Source organism: Pongo pygmaeus, chromosome 15 (assembly GCF_028885625.2).
Source record: "Pongo pygmaeus isolate AG05252 chromosome 15, NHGRI_mPonPyg2-v2.0_pri, whole genome shotgun sequence".
NCBI lineage: Eukaryota > Metazoa > Chordata > Mammalia > Primates > Hominidae > Pongo > Pongo pygmaeus.
The window spans coordinates 50,387,101-50,413,247 of NC_072388.2; the positions used below are offsets into that span (position 1 = coordinate 50,387,101).

The 26,147-nt window shown below is 38.4% G+C and overlaps 1 protein-coding gene and 1 non-coding gene across 7 annotated transcripts in view; both read left to right on the forward strand.

The window, feature by feature from the left end:
* Positions 1-25,485, forward strand: part of FRMD6 (FERM domain containing 6) — a 240,754-nt gene extending 215,269 nt beyond the window's left edge. For all 6 annotated transcript variants that reach the window (XM_063651224.1, XM_063651222.1, XM_054448687.2 and 3 more), the window contains 8 exons: positions 2,924-3,079; positions 6,456-6,521; positions 7,410-7,478; positions 10,221-10,395; positions 14,946-15,281; positions 16,681-16,812; positions 20,529-20,620; positions 22,504-25,485. In XM_063651224.1, coding sequence (XP_063507294.1) covers positions 2,924-3,079; positions 6,456-6,521; positions 7,410-7,478; positions 10,221-10,395; positions 14,946-15,281; positions 16,681-16,812; positions 20,529-20,620; positions 22,504-22,788 — 1,311 coding nt within the window. In that variant the 3' untranslated portion in view covers positions 22,789-25,485. The remainder of the gene's footprint in view (positions 1-2,923; positions 3,080-6,455; positions 6,522-7,409; positions 7,479-10,220; positions 10,396-14,945; positions 15,282-16,680; positions 16,813-20,528; positions 20,621-22,503) is intronic.
* Positions 18,838-18,943, forward strand: LOC129013345 (U6 spliceosomal RNA). Its single transcript, XR_008493837.2, has one exon. It is a non-coding gene; the product is annotated as a U6 spliceosomal RNA (small nuclear RNA).
* Positions 25,486-26,147: the final 662 nt, after the last annotated feature.

Here is a 26,147-nt window from a genome sequence, read left to right on the forward strand (position 1 = left end):
TGCCATCCATCCTGATAATACGGTGGAGCTTAGAATTTACCATCCTCCTTTCAGCATTGACATGTCCTTGACCTTCTTGCCTACTCTTACCGAAGCAGTATTTTCTCCCTTTGAAGGCAGAAAAACATAACTCTTTAAAAATAAGGTTATTCCTCGCTTTTCTTTGCTGAGAGAACAAGTATGTCAACTTCTGGCTCCGGCCTGCGTGTCCTCCACTCTCAGGGGAGGAACTAACCCCTTCTTTCAGCAAGAAAATGTGGGTTATTCCAACGTGAACTGTCTCAGCTGCCCTTTCTCCACTCTACCCTGTCTTTTTCTCTTCCCATCCTTCCTCCATGTCTATGCTGTATTTTCTGTCTCTCTTCTGTATCATTAGCCCCTCCCCAAACTAATAACTCTTCTCATGTTTGGTTCTCACTCACCCATCCTTGAGAAAGAAAGTGGGGAGGGAAAGAAGAGCTACTACTCTTGCCTTTCCTTCTCAGTAAAGCATCTTGAAGAGGTAGTGTGTATTTGATTTTTTCAGCTTCTTTACTTCCCACAAGTGTTCCTCAAGCCATTTCCATCTGCCTTCTTTCCCCATCAGTCCACTCATGGTGCTGCCTGTTAGGTTGCTTTATATCATATAGTAAAGAAGTAAAAAATTAAATATGCACTACTTTTGTTTTATATTGACACCAGTTGCTTTATATTGACATATCCAGTAGATTCTTTTCGCTAAATTTTGCTGCCGTACCTGACACTTAGCCACTCACATCTTGGGAGATCTCATCCAAATTAATGCTTTTAACGATCACCTATGTGAAGGCAAGTCCCAAATCTGTTTCTCTCCCCTGTATCCATAAGGTAGCTGTTTACCCATAGTCCCTTCAAACTCAAGATGTCCTAAATCAAATTCATCTTCTTGCCACCTCATTTCTACGTATTCCTACCTCTGAGTACATGAGAGTCATACGGAACTCTGCCTTATCACCATTCCTTCTCCCTGTCCTGTCCCATCAACTGCAACACCTTGTAATGTCTGTGCTTGAATACCAATCACCCAGTTTAAGAAATAAAATTCTCTTCTATTTTTGTTGCCATTAGCCTTCCTAAATGTCCATTGCCTCCTCTCCCTGTCTTAGCTCCTACTGTTTCTGGGTTTGTGTTCTCAGCAGCACTGTTGCAGAAGCTTGTCCCTGCTTCGGTCTTTACTCCACAGCTTGCAGATGAGATGATTTTGCTTTTGATTTAAACTTTCAGGGCCTCCTCTGTCACCTGTGGAGTGAAGCTCAGGCTCCCATGCATAACCTAGAAACTCTCCAGATTATAGTCCCTGCCAGCCATTCCAGCTTCCTTTCTGGTTGTCCTGCACCTTGAACTTTAGGCTCTGGCAACATCCAGCCATTGGTATGTCTTCGTACTTACTGTGGTGTTTCATGCTTCAGGTCTTTCTTCTTTGCAGTTCCTTTAGCCAGTGAAGCCCCTCTCTGTTTCACCTGGCTAACTCCTACTCATCCTCCGAGACTCAGCTCAGGTGTCACTCCTTCTGGGCAGACCATCTAGGTGCCCAGTGCTCAAGAAGAACCTGGATATTGTGTTTTACATCTTATTTTAAAATGATTTATTTCTTGCTCCCAGTAAACTGTTTCTTAGTGTGTTCTGAAAGACGGGCATAACCTTAACCTTTTCTATTTCATCAGCTCTTCATATTGAGGTACTCAGTAATTTTTTGTTGTGTGACTTAGAGTGCTTCATTTGTTGGAGAGAAATCACAATATCTGTCAAACTATTGCTGTCTGTAGCATGTTTTCATTCTCTGGTTGTCATCAGGTGCTCATTGAATATTGATTATTGAAATCCAGTTAGTATGCCACGGCAACCAGTGTGCTGAGATACCAGTTTCCCCCACCCTTGGGATCACCAAAGCCATCTACTTTAGTGCCCTTACAAATACTGTTTTCAGTGTGCTTTTGACCTGAAAAAAAGGTTGTTAAATAACTGATTTAACTGATTACCATGTGAAAAGAACCTGGAAAGAAAAATCTGTGTAACTTGAGTTCTTAGCAGAACTTGACAACTGACTATTAATTCATCATATTTAATTCTCTGTAAAATATTCAATAGGAAGAAACAAAATGTCAATATAAAGACATTTTAAAACAAAAAAGTCTGTAATTTTTAAATTTTGATTATTTTAAGCACAACTCTTTTGCTCACGTTGCATAATTCTTTCCATCTGTTATATTCCTTATGGAATCAGCTAAGACTTTAATCAACACCTTTCTCTTAGCCTGCAGCTGCTGGATACTATATATTTGACATCTGAAAGCCCAGAGTACTGTCTGATGAAAATCTAAGTCACAGTGAATCACAATGAGTGTTTGAATGAAACGGTTTTCTCATAAGTATTCCAGCAGTGTTCATATAAGCCTCTTATGCAAGAACCAAAAATGTTTTAGAGAATTTCTTCCAGTCCCCTGCCTTCTTTTGGTTAACATTTAGAACCTCCCACTCTGTGGCTGTAATTTTCTTAAGAGTTAGGTAGGATCCGGAACCTGAAGATGTGCCCTACTATAGATGTATTTCATGGTACCAAGTATAAACTTGCAAGTATAAACAATTATGTGTACAAAATTATGAAAGTTTGTGTAGTGTTTTTCTCTTGGTGACTTTAAAGCAAAGATAACTTATTTTTCCTATTTGTTGTGATTTTTCTTCTTAGGTATTCAGCAGTACAACTAAATTGACCCTATAGCTTCTAGTATTAGCTGATTCAGCCTAGTAACGTAACAGTTGGTGAAAACAGAATGAATTTTCAATGGAAACCAACCAGTTTACATGGCCTATTTTAGCTTCTCATTCTTTCATCATTTTGGGGGTGGGGGTAGAACTTACATCTCTCCAACAAATGTTGCATTGCACACCCCTTGTATCCCAACAGGTTGTTTCCAAGAGGGGGAAGGACTACATCCTGAAGCACATTCCAAACATGCACAAAGATCAGTTTGCACTAACAGCTTCCGAAGCTCATCTTAAATATATCAAAGAGGCTGTCCGACTGGATGACGTCGCTGTTCATTACTACAGATTGTATAAGGTACGAAACGGCAACTAAGTCTTCAGCTTCTGAGAAAAAAACATCTTCTCAATAGGATTGAGAAGGAAAACCTTAGGATTTCATTTCCATTAAAAATTATTTCATTTTTTACATGCTTTTAAAAGAGTTTCGTTGAACTGCTTTTTGTTATTGCAGGTCAGTCTTGGAGGCCATGGTGCTTTTCCTCTGGCCTGGAAGTGGGTGGAGTATTTTTTTAATGGTTCTAATAGTGAGATGACAATTGGCTATAAAATGTTAATCTGACTTTTTCAGTGATTCTGACATTGTTATTTCTCTCCTCCCCAAATCTGCTTTTCTGCTTTGGGGAATAGCATTTGCAACTTCTTTGATAAATAATTTTTAATATTCCTCAAAGTGAAGCTATACCTGCGTTGTATCCGTCAGTTACAAGAACATTACCACAACAGGTAATGTTTATGGAGTCCTGTGTTTACTGGGCAAACTTTATATGTATTTTTTTTAATCCTCATAACTTTATATGAAAGGTACTTTAATCTTTATTTTACAGACCAGGAAACTGAGGCTTAAAGAGATTACATGAATCACCTAAGATCACAAAACTAAATGGCAAAGCCAGGATTTAGTCAAGGCCTTCTTGATAACACAGGTTGTGTGCTTAAGGCACTGTATTCCACATGTTCCTCACTCTCGGAAGTTACTCTCTTTTGTGTCCCGTGTATTTCTAGCCTCGTTTTTCCTTTCTGGGGCAGAGGTCACACACATAACAACTGGGGCCATGCTCTGCAGGGAATCACTCACAGTACTCTATATCATCTTGTCTTCTCTTCCCCTCCTCCTCCTAACCCCTTTCACTATTCCATAAGTGCCACTTTGTTGGCAAGAACTCCTGAATACCCACTTAAGTATTCAAAGTTATATTCTCAAACCAAATGGAGGAAGTGGTTAAGAGCACTGTAAGTTGAGCCTAACTGCCTAGGATTGAATCTCAGCTTGGCCTCTTACTATGTGACCTCAGGCAAATTACTTACTTAACCTCTCTGTACTTCAGTTTCCCCATAGTTAAAGGGGACAGCGACTTACTATGTGACCTTACTATGTGACCTCAGGCAAGTTACTTACTTAACCTCTCTGTACTTCAGTTTCCCCATAGTTAAAGGGGACAGCAGCATACCTGCTTTTTAGGATTGCTGAATACTAAAGGAATTGTTGGATGAAAAACTACTTAAAACAGTGCCCAGCACATGTTAAGCATGATGTTAAGTTGGCTGCTGTTACTATTACCATTGATAGTATTATGCTTGTTATCTCTACTATGCCTTTTGTGGTAGGATTAGCATAGCTAGACCATTGGAAACTGGGCTTTAGTTTGGATGTATTGCTCAGTAATCTTCTTAGCTGGTTCAGAAAACTTAAGGGACCAACTGATGTTTTTTCTATCTCTCTTCTATGCCCAAGAGATGCATTATTAATGCCCCATCATCCTTGAAAGGCATAATTGAGTTCCATAAGATCTCTTTGGCTAAATTCCTGAAGGACTGAGTTGTAATTTTTTTTTTAGCCTGAAGAGATTTTATTTGTGACACCTCAATTGACATGAGAAGATGCAAATAAATGACAGTTTTGATCATTAGTTTATATTTTAAAATGTATTAGAAGTATGAATGATATGTTGGAAAGAGTAAGAGTGTGGCTTTGGAATCAGATGTCAATTAGAAACCCTATGTCACTACTCGCTATAGCTGGGATCCTAGGCAACTATAATCCTGAGCTGTCTATTAAGTGGGGATGATACAATATGCTTCACAAGGTTGGGAGGCTTCGGTGAGATAATGAATCTGAAATAATGAGGTGGAATACCTGGCACATTAGTGAGTGCTCAATAACCATTAATTGCTTTTTGCCTTATTTGCTGGGGAAGCTTGCTATTTTAAAGAATCCTATTAAGAAATAAGAATCTTTTATTGAAGTAGATATCCCCAATTTATTTTGTGTGTAAAACTTAATTTTCAAGTTTACTTAAAGTATGGTGCTTCTAAATTGCATAGAAAATTACTCTTATCTGCTAAAAAGATTTTTAATAAAAATGTAACATAATGAAGTGGGGGAAAAGATATTGGCTGATTCACAGTTTTTATTCTTTGGAGAAATTCAGTGGCAGCCATTAAATCTGCTTCATTTGGGGGCTGCTCATAAACGGGAAATAAGGTAGACAAAGGACGAGGGAACATTCTGGAAAAAAAAACCGTTTTGTGCCCATTTCCCACCAATATACACCTTATACTTGAAAACCAGCATTTTTATGAGCATAGCCTTATTTTGGAAAGCAGTCAGTACATCCTTGAAAGCGAAATTGACCAAAACTCATATAATGATGGATTAGTTTCTCCTCTTAAAGCTTATACTATATGTGTTTTTCTTGATGTAAAAATATACTAGTTGGAAAGAAACAGCCTAAATAGTAGAAATAGGCTGTGTCTTATATTTCTAATGCCAGGTGAGGACACATGTTTTAAAAATATTTCATCCCAGGTTCATGGGAAAGTTGGCACTAAGCTTAAAAAGATCTCTGCATACTCATTGTGTTTATTGGGAAATCTCATAATATTTACTTAGTAATTTCATTTCTATTTTGAACTTTATACACTATATATACTTATTACAGATGAGCACTTAAAGGATGTGGCTGAATTTTAAAGTAAATTTTTAATTGGAGTTTTTTTTTTCCCTTATGCTCATTGTAGTTTATTTTCTACAGTTTATGGTTTAGCTGGTAGGCTGTGTATCATATTGGCAAGTGATCATTGAACTTCGTAAAACTAAGTATTTCCAAACTAACTGAATACAAAGCTTGTACAGCTTTATTATCCTCATGAGAGAGCCTTAAATATTTGGTCACTTGCCCCTAATTTTGGCTTCAGAGCTGGAAGATGTGCCCCGTTTTAAACATCAAAAGTCTTATGCATCTCAGAATATAACTATTACGTTAGATTTAAGATTCTAACATCTGAGAAAAGAGTAATTATGAGATGGAAGGTTAAAAACATCAAACGATACAAAAGCAGCAAAAATAGCCTTGTTAACTGGAGTTTTCAGTAACAAGTATTTAGAATATTGTCAGATACAAAAGTGTATGTAATATAGTGAAAACACTAAAACTTTGAAATCTCAGGAATTTAAAAAGTAGAATATACCATTCTTGATTTAATATGTGCCCATGGTTTTCTTAATTCTTGTAGGAAACTAGGTATGTAGAAAGGCTTGAGCAAAGTTATTTTAAGTCAAAAACTTTTCAGTCCTGAATTTCAATCCTGAAATGTTTCTTTGGTGCTAAATTGTCCACTGTAGAAAAAATATATAAAAACATTTAATTTTTTATAAAATCCTATTCCTACAGGATAAAAGGGAAATTGAAGCTTCGCTGACTCTTGGATTGACCATGAGGGGAATACAGATTTTTCAGGTTGGTAAATGAGAATTAAGTGTCAAATGCTATCGGCCATGTCTTATGTTTACAGCATGCCTCTGTGGTCCTGCCACAGGTTCAGTAGTTCATTTTTGGCCACTGGCTGGTCATCATTTCCCATTTGTCTAGCACAGATGTGGATGATGTAGGAGGGATGAAGTGACTCAGCCTGATTGTTGACAGTAATAAGAAATAACAGAAAACAATAAGAATAAGTAATAAGAAATAACAGAAAACAATAAGCCAAAGATTAGCCCAGGTTCATCACTGACAGATCACTAACAGTTCGTTGATATCCAAACGTTTCTATGTGTCAATGATTTTAAATATTCTTTTATCCTTTGAAGCATTTGTAAGTGGAAAGAAAAACAACATTTTAATATTGTGCCTGACCAGACGTTTTAATTTCCGTTATATTTTTCTGATAAAACTTACCCCTTAAATTAGTAGTAACTGTCACCTTTTAGCAGGTGGGACAGTGTTATCCTGCAGCCATCAAAAAGGGAGACAGATACCTCTTTCTGCAAGACACTGGAAAGTGAAAGGATGTCTTTGATGTAGGCAAAATACCCAATTATGAAAGTCTGAGCGCCTTATTGCATCTCTTGAATACCTGAGTCCTTTGGACTTTTTATTTAAATTTAGGCATACACCAGAAGGGAAAGCTTGCCTTAAAAGGGTTAGTTAATACAGTCACACAGGAACCAAAAGCCACAGAATTGTTATCATCAATCTTTTAATTACTGTCTGTATTTCTCCAAAGAGATGTGGGGGCTTTTTTCAGATTTTAATTACTGTATTTTGGTTTTCAGGGAAAGAAATTAGAGCCATTTTACAGTATCTATCATTTTTCCCATTAACTCCGTATGCATATTCTTTTCACAGAATTTAGATGAAGAGAAACAATTACTTTATGATTTCCCCTGGACGAATGTTGGAAAGTTGGTGTTTGTGGTAAGTTTAAAATAACTGGCTTAAAAGAAAAGTCTCATTAATTGCAACTTGTTTGGGTTTTTGTTATTTTTTGTTTTGTTTTTAAACAATATTGTCTCAGGCACAAAAGCTGTTATTTTTAAGAAGTTGACACTGAAGATAATTTGCTTTCTTGTATTCTAATGCATGTGCTATAGATTCATTGTCACACATATCAGTAGTGAACTTAAAATCAAAGAATCTTATAGTAAAGACTCTTATAGCAAAAGAAGTTAGTAATTTTAATTTGTGTTTGGTCCCTAGCACATGACCCTAAGTTATTCTAGTTGCAGAAGTTATTTCATGTAGAGGTTAGCCAGTTCTTTTTAAAGTTACCTCTCTTGAGCAAAGAATAAAGAATTATGTAAAAAGATGTTTCTATTAATATTTGACTATTTAAAACCCATTATTTTAAAGAGAGGTCTGCAATTCTTAACAGGAAAAATACTCTTACAATATTGAGAATGATACATTTTCTTTTGTTAGAGCAACGTCTTGATTTTTCCCAAATATTTCTCTCTTTTGCCAGCTATATCCATTTTTTGGTAGGGTTCAAAGAATTATAGTTAATAATGTGTACATTTGGTCATAAAAATTCATAGTTCTGGCCGGGCACAGTGGCTCACTGCTATAATCCCAGCACTTTTGGGAGGTCAATGTGAGTGGATCACCTGAGGTCAGGAGTTCGAGACTAGCCTGGCCAACATGGTGAAATCCTGTCTCTACTAAAAATACAAAAATTAGTTGAGCATAGTGGTGGGCACCTGTAATCCTAGCTACTCAGGAGGCTGAGGCATGGGAATCACTTGAACCTGAGAGACAATGGTTGCCATAAGCCAAGACTGCACCATTGCACTCCAGCCTAGGTAACAAGAGTGCAACTCCATCTCAAAAAAAAAAATTCATAGTTCTGCTTTGTTCAGAAACTACTGAAAAAAATACATGAAGAAAGGAAGATAAGGACTTGTACACATGGGCTTCTTCCTGTAAGAAAGATGGCCTATGTAAATAAAGGGCTGTATTGCAAATAGAATGTGGGCATTGACTCCATGCTGCCCTGTAAGTCAAAAGATGTGTTTCTGACTTCACATTACTTTAATTACTTGGGCATGATTCAATTTGATTTCACTTTACTTATACATTACATGGGGCCTAACCTGTCTCCTCCTAACTGGCTCTTTTTTGTTTCAAGCTATTTGTGAAAGGATCTGAGCTGTTTGAAAATGAGAAAATTATGACGCACTTGCCCCTTTCATGCCCCAAATAAAGTTATAATAAACTACATTTATGAAATTGAGGGTTTTTTAGGGTCCTGGACTTGTTGCTTACTGAATCTGTTTGTGTATTGCCCTTATCTGAGGAGCCTTTTTTAAAGATACATATTTTTGGGCCTTATCATCCTCCTCCAGGAGGTTTTTGACTCAGTGGGTCTGCAGTAGAGATGAGGAATCTATTTTGACAAGTTTCTCAGATGATGCTTCTTGAAGCCAACTCAGCTCTGCCTAGCTGTATAACCTTGAGCAAGTTACATAAACTCTGTGCCTTGGTTTAATTCTAAAATGTGGATAATTAACTCCCTTCCTAGACTTGCTTTGAGGATTAAATGAGTGGATACATGCTTAGTGCTCAATAAATGTCAGTTGTTACTATTTCAGTATTGGGATCCACTGGTAGTTCCTTTAAAATGAGGGAAAGCTCAGAGATTTAAAAAAACAAAACACTTTCACCTTATCCCTGTCTGGGCTGTACAAGCCCATACTGCTCTGTACAGACCTTAAGGTGTATAGTTAGAATATGCCTCCGTTCTTGCTTTACCTCCACTCTGTGGCTGAGAATCATTATATCTGAAATACTCCTTTTTGTATTTCAGCTGCCCTATTCATTATTAGGAAAGTTAAAAGAGTTCATAATATCCCATAACTGTAAGAAACTTTGGCAAAGCCTTGCCCTCAACTTAGGACTTTATCTTTGTGATCAGATTTGAAGAATGAGATTCCTTATATCTCTACTGATAGCTGTTCTTGTTCTTTCCCATCTCATCCCTCCAACTACCAGCTCTCTCTATGTTTAGCTAGGGAAGTTTTCCATTTCTTCTAAACCCCAAATAGGTATCCTGTATTGTTCACTATATAACTCCTTATTTATTTATTTCCAAGAATTTATCATAAACTGTAATTATTTTGTGTGTTTATTTGCCATTTCTCCTGCTGGGATATATAGCTCCATGAGGATAGGAACCTTGTCTGTCGTATTCACTGGCAATTTTTTTTTTCGGTGCCTAGTAAGGTGTTTGGTACATTTTAAGCGTTCAATAAATATTTTAGAATTGGTAAATAATTTAGAATCTTTTATAATTGGTTGCCTTGTTGCTGAGTTAGGGTGTTGGGATTACATTTGATGGTTCTTTTATGATGGACCCTTCTCTTCTCCATTATACGAATAACCTGACCAGCCAGAGAAACCAAAGATATTCCTCAGCTGTTTTGGATAGTCAGTGTTTACTGACATACCCTTGTGGCTAGATGCTTTCCTGAATTTCTGGTCATCCCCTGTCCTGTGACATTTTTGAATGGAAAAACAACAATTTTTATCCCACAAGGAATTTTAAATGAAACTTTATACATTTCAGAATCTATAATTTTCCTTACTAAGTAGGAAACAAAGGGGACTTTGGCAAATCAGAGATTTTTCTTCCTGAATTTGATTCATGGTTTCCTTCCAAAGGGTAAGAAATTTGAGATTTTGCCAGATGGCTTGCCTTCAGCCCGGAAGCTCATATACTATACGGGATGCCCCATGCGCTCCAGACACCTCCTGCAACTTCTGAGCAACAGTCACCGCCTCTATATGAATCTGCAGCCTGTCCTGCGCCATATCCGGAAGCTGGAGGAAAACGAAGGTATCGCAGGGTCTGGGGTGTGGAAGCAAATTGTACCTTTGCCACCCATGGACTCTTACTCTGAATGGGGGTTTTGAGCTCCTATGGAATTGGATTTTGGGACTGGGACTCTCCAGATTGAGAGCAGCATTACTATTTACATCTCAGTATTTCCAGAAGGCAAAGGGTTAGGCTTGAGCCCCACCTACCGTAGCACTTACTCAGAATATCTGAGGTGACTCCATTTAGCTATCTCTCAAGTACAGTCTCTAAGGTTTTCCCATGCCTGACTTGAAAATCCTTGCAAAAAGCCACCCATAAAGGCACAGGGCAAGGGTTTATCTGCAACCCAGATTTTATCTGCATTTTAGAGCTTTGTATATACACTGACCCACCTTAGTGCTATTATCCACAGGTGGTCTGGAATTCTTTCCAATGTGATTATTTCTTAGGGTTAGAGTGACAATAAAGGTAGGTCACAGATGTGTCTCCAGCCTCTGATTGACAGCTGGGAGGCCCCCAAGTCTGTTCTAGCAAGAATGCCAAACAAAGGAGAGGGAAGTCAGCTGGTCCTGTGGGGCCTTTGCTGAGATGCAGATGAAATAAAACAGTCTATCTGGGGCCTCAGAGTACTGGACCCTGAAAAGGGCATCAAGTCAGGGTGGGAAAGAAGGCAGTGTTAAGGGTCTGTAACATCCGACTTCAACTTTACATTAATCTGATAGCCCTTTATCTTGAGTTGTGCCACCCTGGATTTCCTCCATTTAACACACCCCAACCCTAATCCTCAAAACTGCTACATTACATATTTGGTTTTTTTTTTTTTTAATGCTTTGGGGTTTTGTTTATGCTTTCAAAGATTTGTTTTGCAAAAATTAGTTTTACAAATTCATGTTGTAATATCTAACAGTAATTTGATTAGATTGGATTTGGTGTGTTTGTGTGGATATCAGGGTGAAGATTCATATTTTAGGTTCATGTCTGAGACAAGTTTTGACACCTCAGACCTCATCTTTCCTTTAGAAACAAGACAAATACCCATCCTTTCTTAAACAAACAAAAGACCTTATAGAGGTTTGTGCTTCTGATAGATTTCTCTCAAAAATTATCTGTCAATCCAAATGAGACCTGGTTTGGCAATTCTCTTGTAATTTCGTAGCGATTAGAACATGAATCATTCCTCACTGTCTGCCACAAACTGCCTGTGTCTTCAGACAGAATTGGTATAACTGTCAGGTGTATTGGCTTCCGCTGCTGCTAGATTGCCACTTCTTCCCCACGATGACTCATCAGTGTAACAAATCTCTCTCTTCTGTGCTGACATGAATATGAAAAGGAATTCAGATGGGGACAGGAGGAGGATGAAGAAGCAGGAGAACCTGTGAGAATAGGTGACATAATTAGGTGCAGAGCCCATAATTTGCCAAGTCAGCTTCATTCCTAAACGTCTAACATGGCACCTTGAGAAGTTGATTTGTTCTATCAGCTTTCTGCCTGCAGCATTTTAGTACATTTTTTTTGTTCAGATGACCTTAAGAGATCCCTTTAGAGCCTAAAAGAATTAATGACCTTCCTCTATAGGTTCTAAGGTAAAAATTACAAAGAATTTTGAGTTTTCAGAGAGACAGGGCATTGTTCATTGCCAGCCATAGTACCAAGTGTATTCGGAGGCTTAAGTGAGTAGGTGTCTTAGTTTGTTTTGTGCTGCTGTAACAAAAGACCACAGACTAGGTAAGTTCTAAAGAACAGAAGTTTATTTCCTCACAGTTCTAGAGGCTGGGAAGTACAGGATTGAGGGGCCGGCATCTACCAAGGGCCTTCTTGCTACTTCATCCCATGATGGAAGGTGGAAGGGTAAAGAGAGGGCGAGAAAGAGTAAAAGGGGGCCAAACTCCGCCTCTCATAATAAACCCACTACTGCAATAATGGCACTAACCCATTCATGAAAGCAGAGCTCTCATGATCTAATCATCTCTTTAAACTCCCACGTGTTACTACTGTGATATTTGATATCATATGATTTATGATAGCAGTTAGATTTCAACCTGAGTTTAGAAGGGAACAGACATTCAAACCATAGCAGTAGAGGAATGAAGAAATGACACATACTTAGTTTCTTCTACTTAGAGGTTTTCCAGGTCTGAAAAAGGCCTGAAATTAAGTTTCTCTGGGTCAGCTTTGGCCTAAATCCAATGATCTCACCCCCATTTAAGGGCTCTATCATTTTAACATGAAAAGCCCTTTTTTGGGCATTAGTTTAGCAAAAAACAGCATAAAGAGAGTCTGTGATTTTCTTAATTTTATGTAGAGTCACCTTGTCTAAAACACTATGTTAGCATTTTAGTAGAAAATGATCACAAGGATTTTTCTATAGGGTTTAGAAGAGAAGCAAAAACATGCCTTGCGTCATTAAAAAAATGTTTAAGCCTAACTTTATTCGACAGCTGGAGCTTATTCCTAGGATAAGTAGTCACATTTACTGCATTATTTTCTAAAATAGTGTATGAAAAACCTCACTGTCTCTGGGCTTTTACAACAGAGGGAGTAAAAAGAGCACAGGCATATTGATGCTCTGTACTGTTGACACCAGTGATTATTAGGGGGATGAGAGGTTGCATTTTACATTTCTTAGAAAACATTTCAGAATTATTTAATGTTTCTCTAAGTTTGTAACTGAACGGTGTGAAGCTTCTTAAATGTCTGGAAAGGGTCTGGTATAGCACTAGGGAGGGAACAGAAGCCAGCCATGTGGAACACCCAGGCCATGCTAACATGTTGACAGGAATAGGTAGAAAACAGGCTGGCAAGTACTTGTCTTCTCGTGAGTATACTAGTGAATATAGAGGAACTATACTGACCTCTGAACCTATCAGGAAGTTGGAAGTAAAAAGGCTGTATGTAAAGATACAAAAAAGCTTTTAAATGATTAGGCCCACAATTCCTAATTATTTTAGAAAAATGGAACTCCAACAACTTGGAGACTTTTACTTTTTTCTCTTCGCTTGCCACTCGTCCAGGGGCCACATAGCTATTACTGTGAAACCACAGTGAATAGAAACTACAGTAAATTTTGCAAACTGCTTTAGCTGTCCACCTTCATCTCACACCTGCTGATTCAGAAGATGGGGATTGTTAGGCCCCAGTCTGCTCCCTGACAAGTTGTACATGGATGCATTTTTGTTGTGATGATGTGTGCGTGGAGCTCTGGTGTCTGGTTTCAGCCTGCTTTCTGTGTAGCAACACATACTCACCTTTGTGTTTCAGCCAGTTCCTTAGAACGATGTGAATAGGCTGGAACCTGGAAATGTGCACATAGCCTTCTCCAAGCATTTTTTTTTGCATTTTGCATCCTAGAAGGCGCATCTTTTCTTTCTCCTGCTGCTCATTTTCTCTCTAGGGACCCTGTGATGATTATACTTCTGAGCTGGATTTAGACATCAGGCATGCAAGTCTTTTCACTTAACCAAGAAACAAGACAATTAAAATCCATTAACAGGCCCCTGAGAACCCAATTAGTCTACTAGTTTCTAAAATTAGATCAACTTAACATTCCCCAAATGCACTCTCCATTTTTAACATTGTTTTATTGTATTATTTCTCACCAGTATTAAAAAGGCAAGGAATCTAAACTTCTTCCTTACTTTACATTTCTGACCTGAAAGACAAAAATAATATTTTTGTGTCAGTTGAGTTGTAACTGGCAGCTGGGTTGTAACTTTGTGCCTTAATGGAATGGTTAGTTTAGTATGTAATAAAAGAGACTTTGCAGTGTTGTGTGTTTGACTGCGTTAAAGAACATCACTGACATGTTAAATCAAAGAACAGCTTTACCAATCAGAGTTGGAAACCATCAAACCAGTAGTGATTACTGGTATTTTCTAAGTAGATGATAAAGCCTCACTAATTCAGCCTAAGTGGAGAAAATCAATCTTGTATTAATGAAAATCCAAATTTTAGAATATTCACAAGAAATTCTCAGAAGAATAGTTTGATTTTAAATTGTATTCAGCAGCTAGAGCTAAGCTAACAGTGGAACAAATTGAACAAATGAACAAATAAAATGAATGGCAATTAGCATAATTATATTTATTAAGTAGTCTTCTAGAGCAGTGCTTCTGAAATTATCTGCAGAAAAGGGCCAGATTTTTTAAATATTTAATATGCTATGGATACTTTCGCAAAATACAAAATCACATTGGTGGCTGTCATGGCAATGTCACATAGCTCTGGAAGTTTCTAAATGTTCATATTGCTCACTGAACTTATTTCACTATGGACCAATAAATTTACAGACAAGAAGTGGTCTGTAATTGCACTTTAAATACCACTCTTCTTATACTGCTTGAAGCTTTCAAAAAACTAAGTAGTTTAAATATCCCCCTCAAATCTGTTGCACTGGTTTTTATTCATTTTTCAGTCTTCTGAAGTCAAATTCCTATCTAAATTATTACTACTTTCCAATCACTAGATTCTGAATTTGAAGTTATCATTGTTCTTGGCCTGATGAGTCACTTAAGCTCACCAGCCGTTCCTTCTGTCTTGGTTGATGAACTGTGTTCCCCACTACACAGAGAAGAAGCAGTACCGAGAATCTTACATCAGTGACAACCTGGACCTCGACATGGACCAGCTGGAAAAACGGTCACGGGCCAGCGGGAGCAGTGCGGGCAGCATGAAGCACAAGCGCCTGTCCCGTCATTCCACCACCAGCCACAGCAGTTCCCACACCTCGGGCATTGAGGCAGATACCAAGCCCCGGGACACGGGGCCAGAAGACAGCTACTCCAGCAGTGCCATCCACCGCAAGCTGAAAACCTGCAGCTCAATGACCAGTCATGGCAGCTCCCACACCTCAGGGGTGGAGAGTGGCGGCAAAGACCGGCTGGAAGAGGACTTACAGGACGATGGTAACAGTACTGTCCCCTCACTGGCTCTCTATTTAGTCTCCCAGTTTTTTCAGGCAGTGGTTCTATAGAACTGGTGTCTGGAGAGCAACTTTAGGCAGTAGTAATAGAGTGGAAGAGGTGTCTTGTTGTCTTCCCCAATGACTTGGTTGAGTTGCTTGTGTTTGACTGTGAACAAAACATCCCTCTAGTTGTGATCCTTTGCGGCCACAAGATTGGATGGTTGTAGACTGAAAGTCTTAGCCGTTTCTATGAAGTAGATTGGAAATTAGTCCTGCTGCCCTTGTGTCTGTATTTCTGATTCCCAGATTAAATAAAACAGTGGTTAGGACAGCACAGTGGAGTGCAGTGATAGTGACAGAAACATCTTGAACTTCTGGACCCCTCCCCACCCCACAAAATAAAGATTGGAGTCCATGCCATTGAGTTACTTAGTAATGTTTTTCTGAAGCACCTCCCATGTAACCAGAACTATAGGGAGGAAAAAAGAAATATAGCACCTGGCTGATAGGAACTTACTGCATGTTAAGGAGGTAAGATGAATCCTATGGCTTATCTCAGCCAAACTTAACATTTGTGTCCCTCTTTTTATTATTTTTCTGTCTCAAATAAGTGCTGTAGCATTCAGGCTTGACGGAAAAGATAGACTCTGTTAAAGAAAAGTGCAGACCATCTGTTTGGTTTCTGTAGAATTTGTGTGGATCTCAAGTCACTCAGTTCCCTTGAGAATAGGCAGCTATGGACATGGGGGGCCTTGTGAACTGTCATCTGCCTGTGTCAGTGAGCCTTGCTTTGGCATCAGGCAAAGGGCCCATCAGTTTCAGTTTGTCCTTTGTCATTGCAACAAGGTAGTATAGTTTTTCTTCTTAAAAAATACAGAATAGTTGGCAAATATAGTATTAAAAAACATAGATAATGCAGCAATACTATAAGAAAGAACAAGTAGGCCAGGCGCGGTGGCTAACACTTGTAATCCCAGCACTTTGGGAGGCCAAGGCAGGTGGATCACGAGGTCAAGAGATAGAGACCATTCTGGCCAACATGGTGAAACCTCATCTCTGCTAAAAATACAAAAATTAGGTGGGCGTGGTGGTGCGCGTCTGTAGTCCCAGCTACTCGGGAGGCTGAGGCAGGAGAATCGCTTGAACCCAGGAGGCGGAGGTTGCAGTGAGCAGAGATCACACCACTCCAGCCTGGTGACAGAGTGAGACTTTGTATCAAAAAGAAAGAAAGAACAAATAGCACCTGTTGAAAATGGTCCCTGGAGTTTCCTATTGGAGTCTCATTAGCAAATTTATTTTCAAATGTGAATAATTACATAGCCACCCTCAAAATATGGTTGTATATTATGATGGTCATTTCCCTTTTTGTCATTAACTGTCTTTTCCTTCTTCTGTGTCAGAAATAGAGATGTTGGTTGATGACCCCCGGGATCTGGAGCAGATGAATGAAGAGTGTCTGGAAGTCAGCCCAGACATGTGCATCTACATCACGGAGGACATGCTCATGTCACGGAAGCTGAACGGACACTCTGGTGAGCTCTTACGGGAAGTTATTCTTCCTTGGTAGCGGGTTATCCAGGACTGAAAAACACATGCCTCAGAAAATAGAAGGGGTGAGCTGGGGGCTCTAGACCAGAGATTGGACTGCACTAAGAGGCTCTTCAGGTCAGTGTTGTAAACTGCAGGATCCTGTGCCTTCTGTGAAAGGAAGGGAAGAGGAGAAACACCCAGGATTGGGAATTAGCATTTTGTGCTCCATGCTTTGGACAAAAGGTAGTTGTATAGTAGGGTTCTCTTTATGTTAATGCTGTGTCGGGAATCATATAATGTATCTGGAAGGCCTTGTAGACCCCTTCAGTCTGGCCTCTTTTTTACAGGTAAGTTAACCTATAGTTCAAAGAGGACAAATCCTACATGGCTAGAAACAGAAGTAGGCCTCCAGGTTTTTGGGTTTTTTTTGTTTTTTGTTTTTCCCACTGTGTTATACTGATAGAGGAGTCTGGGAGGTAAAGTGTCAAAACGGGTTGACCTGAAAAGACACTCTTAAATTCCATATTTGTATGAATTCTTCTAGAAAACATGCATTCACTATAGTTATATAATACACCATATATATTTCTGTTACATGTAAGATGCTATCTTTAAAAAATGGCAGCAGTATCAGTTTTGTTTATAGACATCAGTCACATCTAACTGCTTTTGTCACACATCATGAATCAGTCTGTTCTTTAGAGAAATATGCCTCAGGAACTAGCACTATTGAAATGGCTCCTTCCAGCTTTGATTGAATGAAGGGCCCGACTGGGGTAGCCTGTCCCTGCTCTGGCAAATCCACAGCTCCTTATGTTCATCGAACCTCTTCCTCCAGGTGCCAGGCACTGGAAATCAGAGAGGAACCAGACCGATACACAGTCACTACCATCCTGGCACTTAGTCTTCAAGAGCAGGAGGCATCTTTTATTTCAGAATTCTGTTTGCTAACCCAACAGAACCCTGGCTTCCCACACCTGCCTGTGGCTGCAGAGAATCATCTCTCTGACCAACACTGACTCATTAGGCTGCTTACCCTAAACATGCTTAGAGTTCATATACCAAACTTTGCCCCTTTTTGCCCATGTACTTTATGATATTGAATTTTCTCCTTATAATTACATTTTAATTTAAATTAAATTCACAATTATATGCACATTATAGGTCCATGTATATAGCTCTGTGTGTATATGTTTGTGGAAAGGAAATGGTCTAAAAACTGCCACAGTACCTTTGGGAAGGGAGGTATGAGGGAAGCTGACCTGGACTTTGCATTTATATATTTCTGCATTTAATTTTTATAAGACTGTTAATTTTAAATAGAAATAAAATTAAGTAAAAAGCCGGGCTGTTTAAGAAGATTTATATATAAAAAAAGTTTGTTGAAATGTTATAAAAATAATTAAAGAATGAGTGGTAAGGCCAGGTGCAGTGGCTCACACCTATAATCCCAGCACTTTGGGAGGCCAAGGTGGGTGGATCACCTGAGGTCAGGTGTTGGAGATCAGCCTGGCCAACATGGTGAAACCCCATCTCTACTAAAAATACAAAAAAAAAATTAGCCGCAGGCCTGTAATCCCAGCTACATTGGTGGTGGTGACTGGGGCAGGAGAATCGCTTGAACCCAGGAGGCAGAGGTTGCAGTGAGCCGAGATTGCGTCACTGTACTCCATCCTGGGCAACAGAGTGAGACTCTGTCAAAAAAAAAAAAAACAAAAAAACAAGTGGTTAAATTATACCTTATTCATACAATGATATATAACCATTAAATTTGAGATTTTCAAACAATATTTAATAACATAAGAAGGATAGTTAAGGTAAACAGTAAAAATTACATAAAATGTGATCTAATTAAAAACAAGAATATTTATCTGTGTATTTAAAAAACATAAAACTGTTAATAGCCTTTTCTTTGGATGTTAGGGTTATAAATATAGATGATTTTATTTTCTTTCTTACATCATCTTGGTTTTCTAAATTCTCTATAATTTGAGCATTTAAACATTGCTTATAAAACGTTCAGCTAAGTACTCGCCTTGGCAGCACATACACTCAGTTGCAGTGATACGGAGAAGATTAGCATGGCCCCTGTGCAAGGATGACATGCAAATTTGTGAAGTGTTCCATATCTTTCAAAAAAACAACAACACTCAGCTAAGATTGAGTAGTGATGAAGTATACCACACTGTCTTTCATTCTTACAGAGTTTGATAGGAGTTGGTTAAGTGTTTTGAGCACCAGCTCGGTGTTGACTTTTCCAATGGTGGGTCTGGGTTTGGAGAAGAGTCTTTACAGGCATGATAGCCGAGGACACATTTACGAGGAAATCGAAAAAGAACCATGACAACTTGTTTAAAGGTTTAATGCTCTTTAGAAGATAAAGATCGTTCTAGATCCTCTACTAAAGCCATTTGTACTAACCCCTAAAACATGAGTATCCCCTGAGTTTTTAAAGTGTCTACTTGTAAACCGGTAATGTCTTCATATTTCATGTTTCAGTTGAACTAATTATTGAATACTTAATATATTTATGGCATATGCTAGACACTGAGTCATTACGAGATGTTTCTAAAGAGTTAAGGGATAGAACACAAGTCATTCTGTAGACTACTAGCAGTAGTTGAATAAGAATCACATTACTTAAAGTTTGTTTTTTTTGTTGTTGTTGTTGTTTTTTTTTTTTAAGAAGCCATTTGGCCTTACGGATCTAGGGCTTGACCTGTAGTACACTTGCTTCATCCATTGGCAAGAAAAATTTCAGCGGTGTTCACTTACACCTCTAGTTCTTATTGGTAATTTTACCTTCTGAGACATGTTTCTACTCAATGCTTCACTCATATGCCAGTCACATAGGGAAATGTCAGCCCTGGATTTCTGCTTCTGAAATTTTAGTGGGTTTCCACTGAGTGCTAAAGTGATTACGTTAGGTGCTCTGTTGTTCTCAAAGACCCAGTACTGAATTTTCACTGTGGCCTCCCAGTTTGTCTCCTACCAGGGGGATCTGCTGCAGGAGGTATGTGCCAAGTGTCCCATCACCCAAAAAGAGCTGCCATGAACTGAGTGTATCCATGTATAGTCCCTGTACCTCACCCTTTTATGCATTCACTGTGTAATTATCATTAAAACTAGCAGGCAGGTGCTGTTATTGGCCTGATTTTATACGAGGAGACTGAGACACTGGGAGGCTAAGTAACTGGCCAGGACACATGGCTAATTAGTTATCTGGGCCGGGATCCAGCCAGATCTGTCTGACTTCAGAGGCCAGAGCCCCCACAATTCACCACTATACATCCAAGCCAAACCAAATCTAGAAGGCGTGTGTTCAGTAAGGGTTAAGTTTAATGTTGCTGCTGAATAGAAAGGGGAGGAGGGGAAGCTTTATGAGATGCAGTAAAGAGGCTGCTTTACACCTATAGTCTTTGCTTCTTGTCTCTAACTTCATCATAAATAGCTTAATTAGAAGTTTGTTTTAGAAAATTCAGACTCTAAACATCTTCCTACACTCTAACCCTACATTGACTCATTAACCTCTATTTACTGTAAGATGAGAGAGAGTGTGTGCTGTTCTGGTTGTCTGCCACCAAAGAATCACAGTGAAACTTTTTGGTAATGGTTAATATTTGATTTTTCATTCCTGATAGCAGTATGTCAGAATATATGGCAAGAGGTGTGAATAATTTGAAGTATTTATTGTTTTTATCTCTGTGTTTTATTTCAGGGTTGATTGTGAAAGAAATTGGGTCTTCCACCTCGAGCTCTTCAGAAACAGTTGTTAAGCTTCGTGGCCAGAGTACTGATTCTCTTCCACAGGTATTAAAGGAATTGAAAAATATCAATTAGGAAACTGAAGTTATAGAAAATTTTAAGTAGTAACTTACATGTATACAAATGAGCAAAAATTAAAAACCCTAAGGAAATGATCCTTCCTAGATACGTACATTCTAGCTTTATTCTGAATTTATTTCCATCTTATTTGCTAGTTCTGCTTATCTTTGAGTTGAGTTTTACTTAGATAAAGTATAGATTTTGCTTCACATTTTATATGGTTGGGAAGCCTCTGGTCTTCAGGCTTCAGGTGAACCACGTGTGCACATGCATGTGTCTGTGTGTGTTGCTTGTCCTCAACCTAGGAGAATAATATTTTTTGTCAGTGTGTTCTGGCAGAAATGTTTCCACACTCTGGTTATTCCATTCAGATTGAATTTTCAAAGTATGCTGAGCCTAGAGCATTTGACAACCTGTGATCACTGGTTAAACTATTAAATGTCCAGCAATATAGATAAAATACTCTGAAACTCACGGTTTCAGCATTTGGATGTAATGAGTAACTGATGGCCCTAATTCCTGAGCACGTCCTCCCTCCTCCTGCCTTTCTTTCTTGGGCTCTCTTTGTGTCTTGTTTTTTTCCCTTCTGTGTGTGTTTCTCTTTTTTCATTTGCATTCTGGCTCTCCTTGTCCCCTACTTTTCTCTTCCTCTTTCCTCCCTTTTTTCTCATTTGTCTTTTCTTTCTCTTACTTGCGTTGAAGTAATCATAATGTGAAAATGATGTTTATGAAATATTTTTTGAAAACTGCAATGAGTAATCTACTCTTGAGATGTTTCTGGAGCACAGCTGATAGTCAGATTCCACACCTACACTATGGGGAGAACTTTGTGTGCCTTCCTTGAGAGTTTGTGGGGATGACCAGATGATTCTATGTGTGAAATCCCGTTGGAGCCTGGGAAGACTGCATCAGCACAAGGGATCACTCAGATGTGACACTTCCTACTAAAACGTGCTTCTGGAACTTTTGCCTCTAGCAAAAATTGTGTCTTATTCTAACAGTGTTGTCCTTTGTGGTGGGAAGCAGCAAAATTTAAAGATATAATACCTGGTTTCCTTAAATAACCCATTACATATCTTCCATTCATATAATTATCAGAATCATTTTTAACCTATTTCTAATACCACCTCTTGGGATAATAAAAAAGTCTGCCCCCTGCTGTGTACAGCATTTGGCGGAACCCCCCCACCCCCGACTCGTGTTCGGGAACTTAGTCCTGGTGCCTGCCTCCCAGCCTCTTCAACACCAAGAACACCCTATATCCGATCCAGCACCAAGAACACTTTATATTCAACCCAAGAATTCTGGCCTTTTAAAGAGAAAAACTGTGTTTCTTGATAATAATTGGTTTATTTTCCCATTTCTTAATAAAATAATAACAGACCTTGGCCTAAAAGGTCTGAATTGCCATATCCTAGTGAAAAAAAAAAAAAGGAAGCCATGTCTTTACCTATATGACCTTATTTCAAGATAATTACTTGATTTCTGAAATGCTAGGGATGGTTGGATTCCTGTTGTATTTGCACCTCTGTGCTTTGGATTATTTATCTGTAAAATGAGGAGAATGATAGTGCCTGCTTCCTGGGACTGTTAGGAAGATTAAATGAGTTAATGCATGCCGAGTATTTAGGTCAGGGCCTGGCACATAGTAATTGCTCGGTAAATGTTAGCTGCTATTATTACTGTTGGAGGTGGTGTTGATGATATATTTCCCCATATAGCCCAGAAACCACAGATTGGAAACCACTTTCTAACATGTAAGGATTACTTAACCTTTTGTGGTTCTGTAGCATCTCTCTTTACAAGGCAAATATGCTTACGTTTCACTTTAGTCTATAAAGTTGTTTCAACCTTCCCTTATCTTGCAGACTATATGTCGGAAACCAAAGACCTCCACTGATCGACACAGCTTGAGCCTCGATGACATCAGACTTTACCAGAAAGACTTCCTGCGCATTGCAGGTCTGTGTCAGGACACTGCTCAGAGTTACACCTTTGGATGTGGCCATGAACTGGATGAGGAAGGCCTCTATTGCAACAGTTGCTTGGCCCAGCAGTGCATCAACATCCAAGATGCTTTTCCAGTCAAAAGAACCAGCAAATACTTTTCTCTGGATCTCACTCATGACGAAGTTCCAGAGTTTGTTGTATAAAGTCCGTCTGTGTGCAGCTGTACAGGCAGCTTACTGTTTGCTAGAGGATGCGAAAGTCATAGGTTCTTTACGTATTACTTGTGCCATATCTTCTTCACCCTAAACATAGCTCTTTCTTTATAATATTTGTGATGATGGAAACAAAAGCCTTGGAACAATTGCACTTTAAGTATTACACAGAAGTAAAAGAACTACAGAAAATGTACAGCAAGACAAGTGCCTGGAAGTTCACTGATCCTTCAGAAGGAAATGCGCTTTACTGATTGCAGAGCCTTCGGAATATTGGAGTGTGGTGTGTTTGCTCATCTGATGCTTTTTAGTTCAGTTACATGTAACATCACATTTTTTTATCACGTGAAAGATGTTAGATTTGTTTGCTTATAAATTTTTTACCACTCCCTCATAAAATGCTCATAGTTTGGGAGAGGAAAGAGGGAAGATTCTGTCTTCTTTTAACAGAGAGATGGTTGCTCTATATACCCATTGCTTCCTCCCTGAGGCTGTCCCAAAGTGAACAGTGATGGAGTGGTCAAAATCATGAGGTTGTAGCAAGCCAAAGATACGTACATGACGGAAGCACATAAGCAATAAGCAGAAAACCAGAAGTGCATGCTGTGATGCCTGTGACTCCTTCCTCCCGCTCAGTGCCATGTCCTCTTCTGTGATCTTCTAGAAAGCTCCAGGATTCATTTGAGTTCCACATCCAAGTAACAGATGAATTCTATTCACGTTGTAATGCATTTTGTGGAGTTTACAAAACCAGTGTCTGTTAAAACTTTGGAAAATGTCTTAGAAAACGTTGGTGCTTGGTGATGCTTTATTTGTTTAATTATCAAGAACAAATTATGGCAATGCTAGTTTCTGCTTAACCAAAATACTCTGTGTATATATTATACATATATAAATACATGGGATTGTGTATGTTTATATGTGTTTAAAGCTTACTATGTCTTCATTTTGGCTTCCATGACTATCTTTTATACATGGAATTCCTTAAGATTGAGAATATGTCACTGAGTGAATGATACCTGCAGACAATCAGTTGATATATGTAGAGTTCAGAGTGACTGTTTCCTCATGTGCCTTTGGCCATGATTCTCAACACTGACTGTATAACAGAATTTTGGGGGGAGCTTTTAGAAAATAATGACTGAGTCTCCCACCAGACCGATTACATCATTCTCTTGTGGCGAGACCCAGGTAGAGTTGCCTTTTAAAGTTCTCCAGATGGAGCTCATATGCAACAGAGTTGAAAACCACTGATCCTGGGGGTGTCTTTTGTTAATTTTGAAGTAAAAGTGTACAGAAGACGTAGTGTATGAGAAAGGGCCATTTTTAAGACAGTTACCTGTTGTGCTGCTGTTACAATATATAATGAAACCAAGTCAGGGGAGTGAATTTATCAATCTTTTGATGTACAGTAAAAACGTTGCTCACACTTCAGGAGAGAACTTCATAGCACAATGTCTTTCTATAAGATATTTTTAATGATTTAGTATTTTACAACATTTGTTTACCATATTTTGATATACCATTTTTTTCTATCTGCCCGGTTTTATTAAAAAAACTATATATTATCTAAAGAAACAATCATATTTTTATACAAAATTATGTTTTCAGGTAACGAAATAGATAGATTTAGGGTACAGCGGAACATAAACAGTGTTACCCGTGGCTGGGAGTCAGTATTATACAACAAATGGTGAGCTGGAACATGCCCCGCCTGTGCTGTCCCTCCTGTGCTGGGTCGCGGATGTGTAGGTAACATTGCCTCATCACGTTAGGTTCACCTGACACTTTAAAAGGAAAAAAAGTTCCATAGAGTTCTGTGGTCACAAAATTGTTTTGCTTTTATCAAATACTTTAATAGAACCAAAGTTGCAGATATTGGAATGTATGGAAGTATCTCAGTCTCTGCATAAAAGGATTAAAGTATGAAAGGATCATTTAATGACTGTTTTACTTATAAGTCATTAAGTAATCCACCATTTCTTATGGATGATGCTTAAGCCTGGTGAGATTTGTACTCTGAGGAGCCCAGATCGTAATGCAGTGCATTTCCTTAGCCCTTAGAGTTTCTTGCGGACATTTTAAAAAAGACATATTTAAGAAAGAAAGATAAAGAAAAAACATATTTAATTACTGTAAACAGGTACTGCTTTATACTTTATTTTCTCGCTACTTCAACCAAAATCAGATCTTTAAGGTTTTGCTGACATTGTTGGTGGTTTTGCACACGCTCTTTCTAATTGGATTTATGAATAGTCCTATGGGTTTTCAAAGATGAATCATGCTAAGAACACTTTTGCTTTTTGATCCACTGTTTGCAGCAGAATTATATATATGTATATGAAAAATCCACTTTGAATAATCCATATTTTGTATTTGGAAATTGTTTTTAAAAATAAAAAGGAAAAGAAATATATAAAGCTGTTATTTATTCTGCATTTCTTACATATCTGTCACTTGTCAGTGTACCCGTTTTGGTATATATTGCCTCTGCACATCTACATTTGTATATGCAACAGTGAGCTTTATATCTACATAAACTGTAAATAATCCTTTCTGTGAAAGGATCATCATATCAAGATGATACCAAAAGTATGTAAAAAGAAACCTGCATTATTTTGTAATTATTTCTTATAGACATTTCATGGTAAGATTAGCAGTCAATAAAGTTACTTTTTTGCCTTTAAATTGCCTTTTTGATTATTAGAGCTCTCAGGCAAGAAGCATTAAGGAGTGACAGTGTTTTCTTCACGTTCTTTGCTGTAATGGAGCACAGTAAAGGACAACAAGGTTCCATGTGATAGAATTCTAAGTAAAACTCCTAGTGGTGACGATGGTAATAGCTGATGCTGAGTACTACCATGTGCCAGACCCAGTTTCATGTGTATTCAGATTTCATGTGTTCAGTCATTTAATCCTCATATCCCCATAAGGCAGGTGGTACTATTATTATTCTTAGTTGCAGATGTGAAGGAATCAAGCTTCCAGGAGGTTGTGGTAGTCAGCCACTGTTGAGTTCAAATTATGGACCTGAAAAAAACTCTCCTTTAAAAAGAAATATTTTAACTAAAATAACTAACTTAAACCCTGAAAACCGTCATCATTGGACTGTTGGTTTAATTATAAAATAAACAAATGGTTGCATTTAAAAGCATGCATTCACAAAGCTGAACGTGAGGGCAGCATGGCATTAAGGAAAGAGCCCAGAGTTGAGAGTCAACAGCATTCTGAAAAGCCGCAGCTCTTTTTCTGAAGGGAAATCCATTACCTTCTCTTTGCTCCACTTCTGTTGGCCAAAAAATGGAGATAATAATTCAAAGGACTGTTTGGAGAATTAGATAAGGTAATGG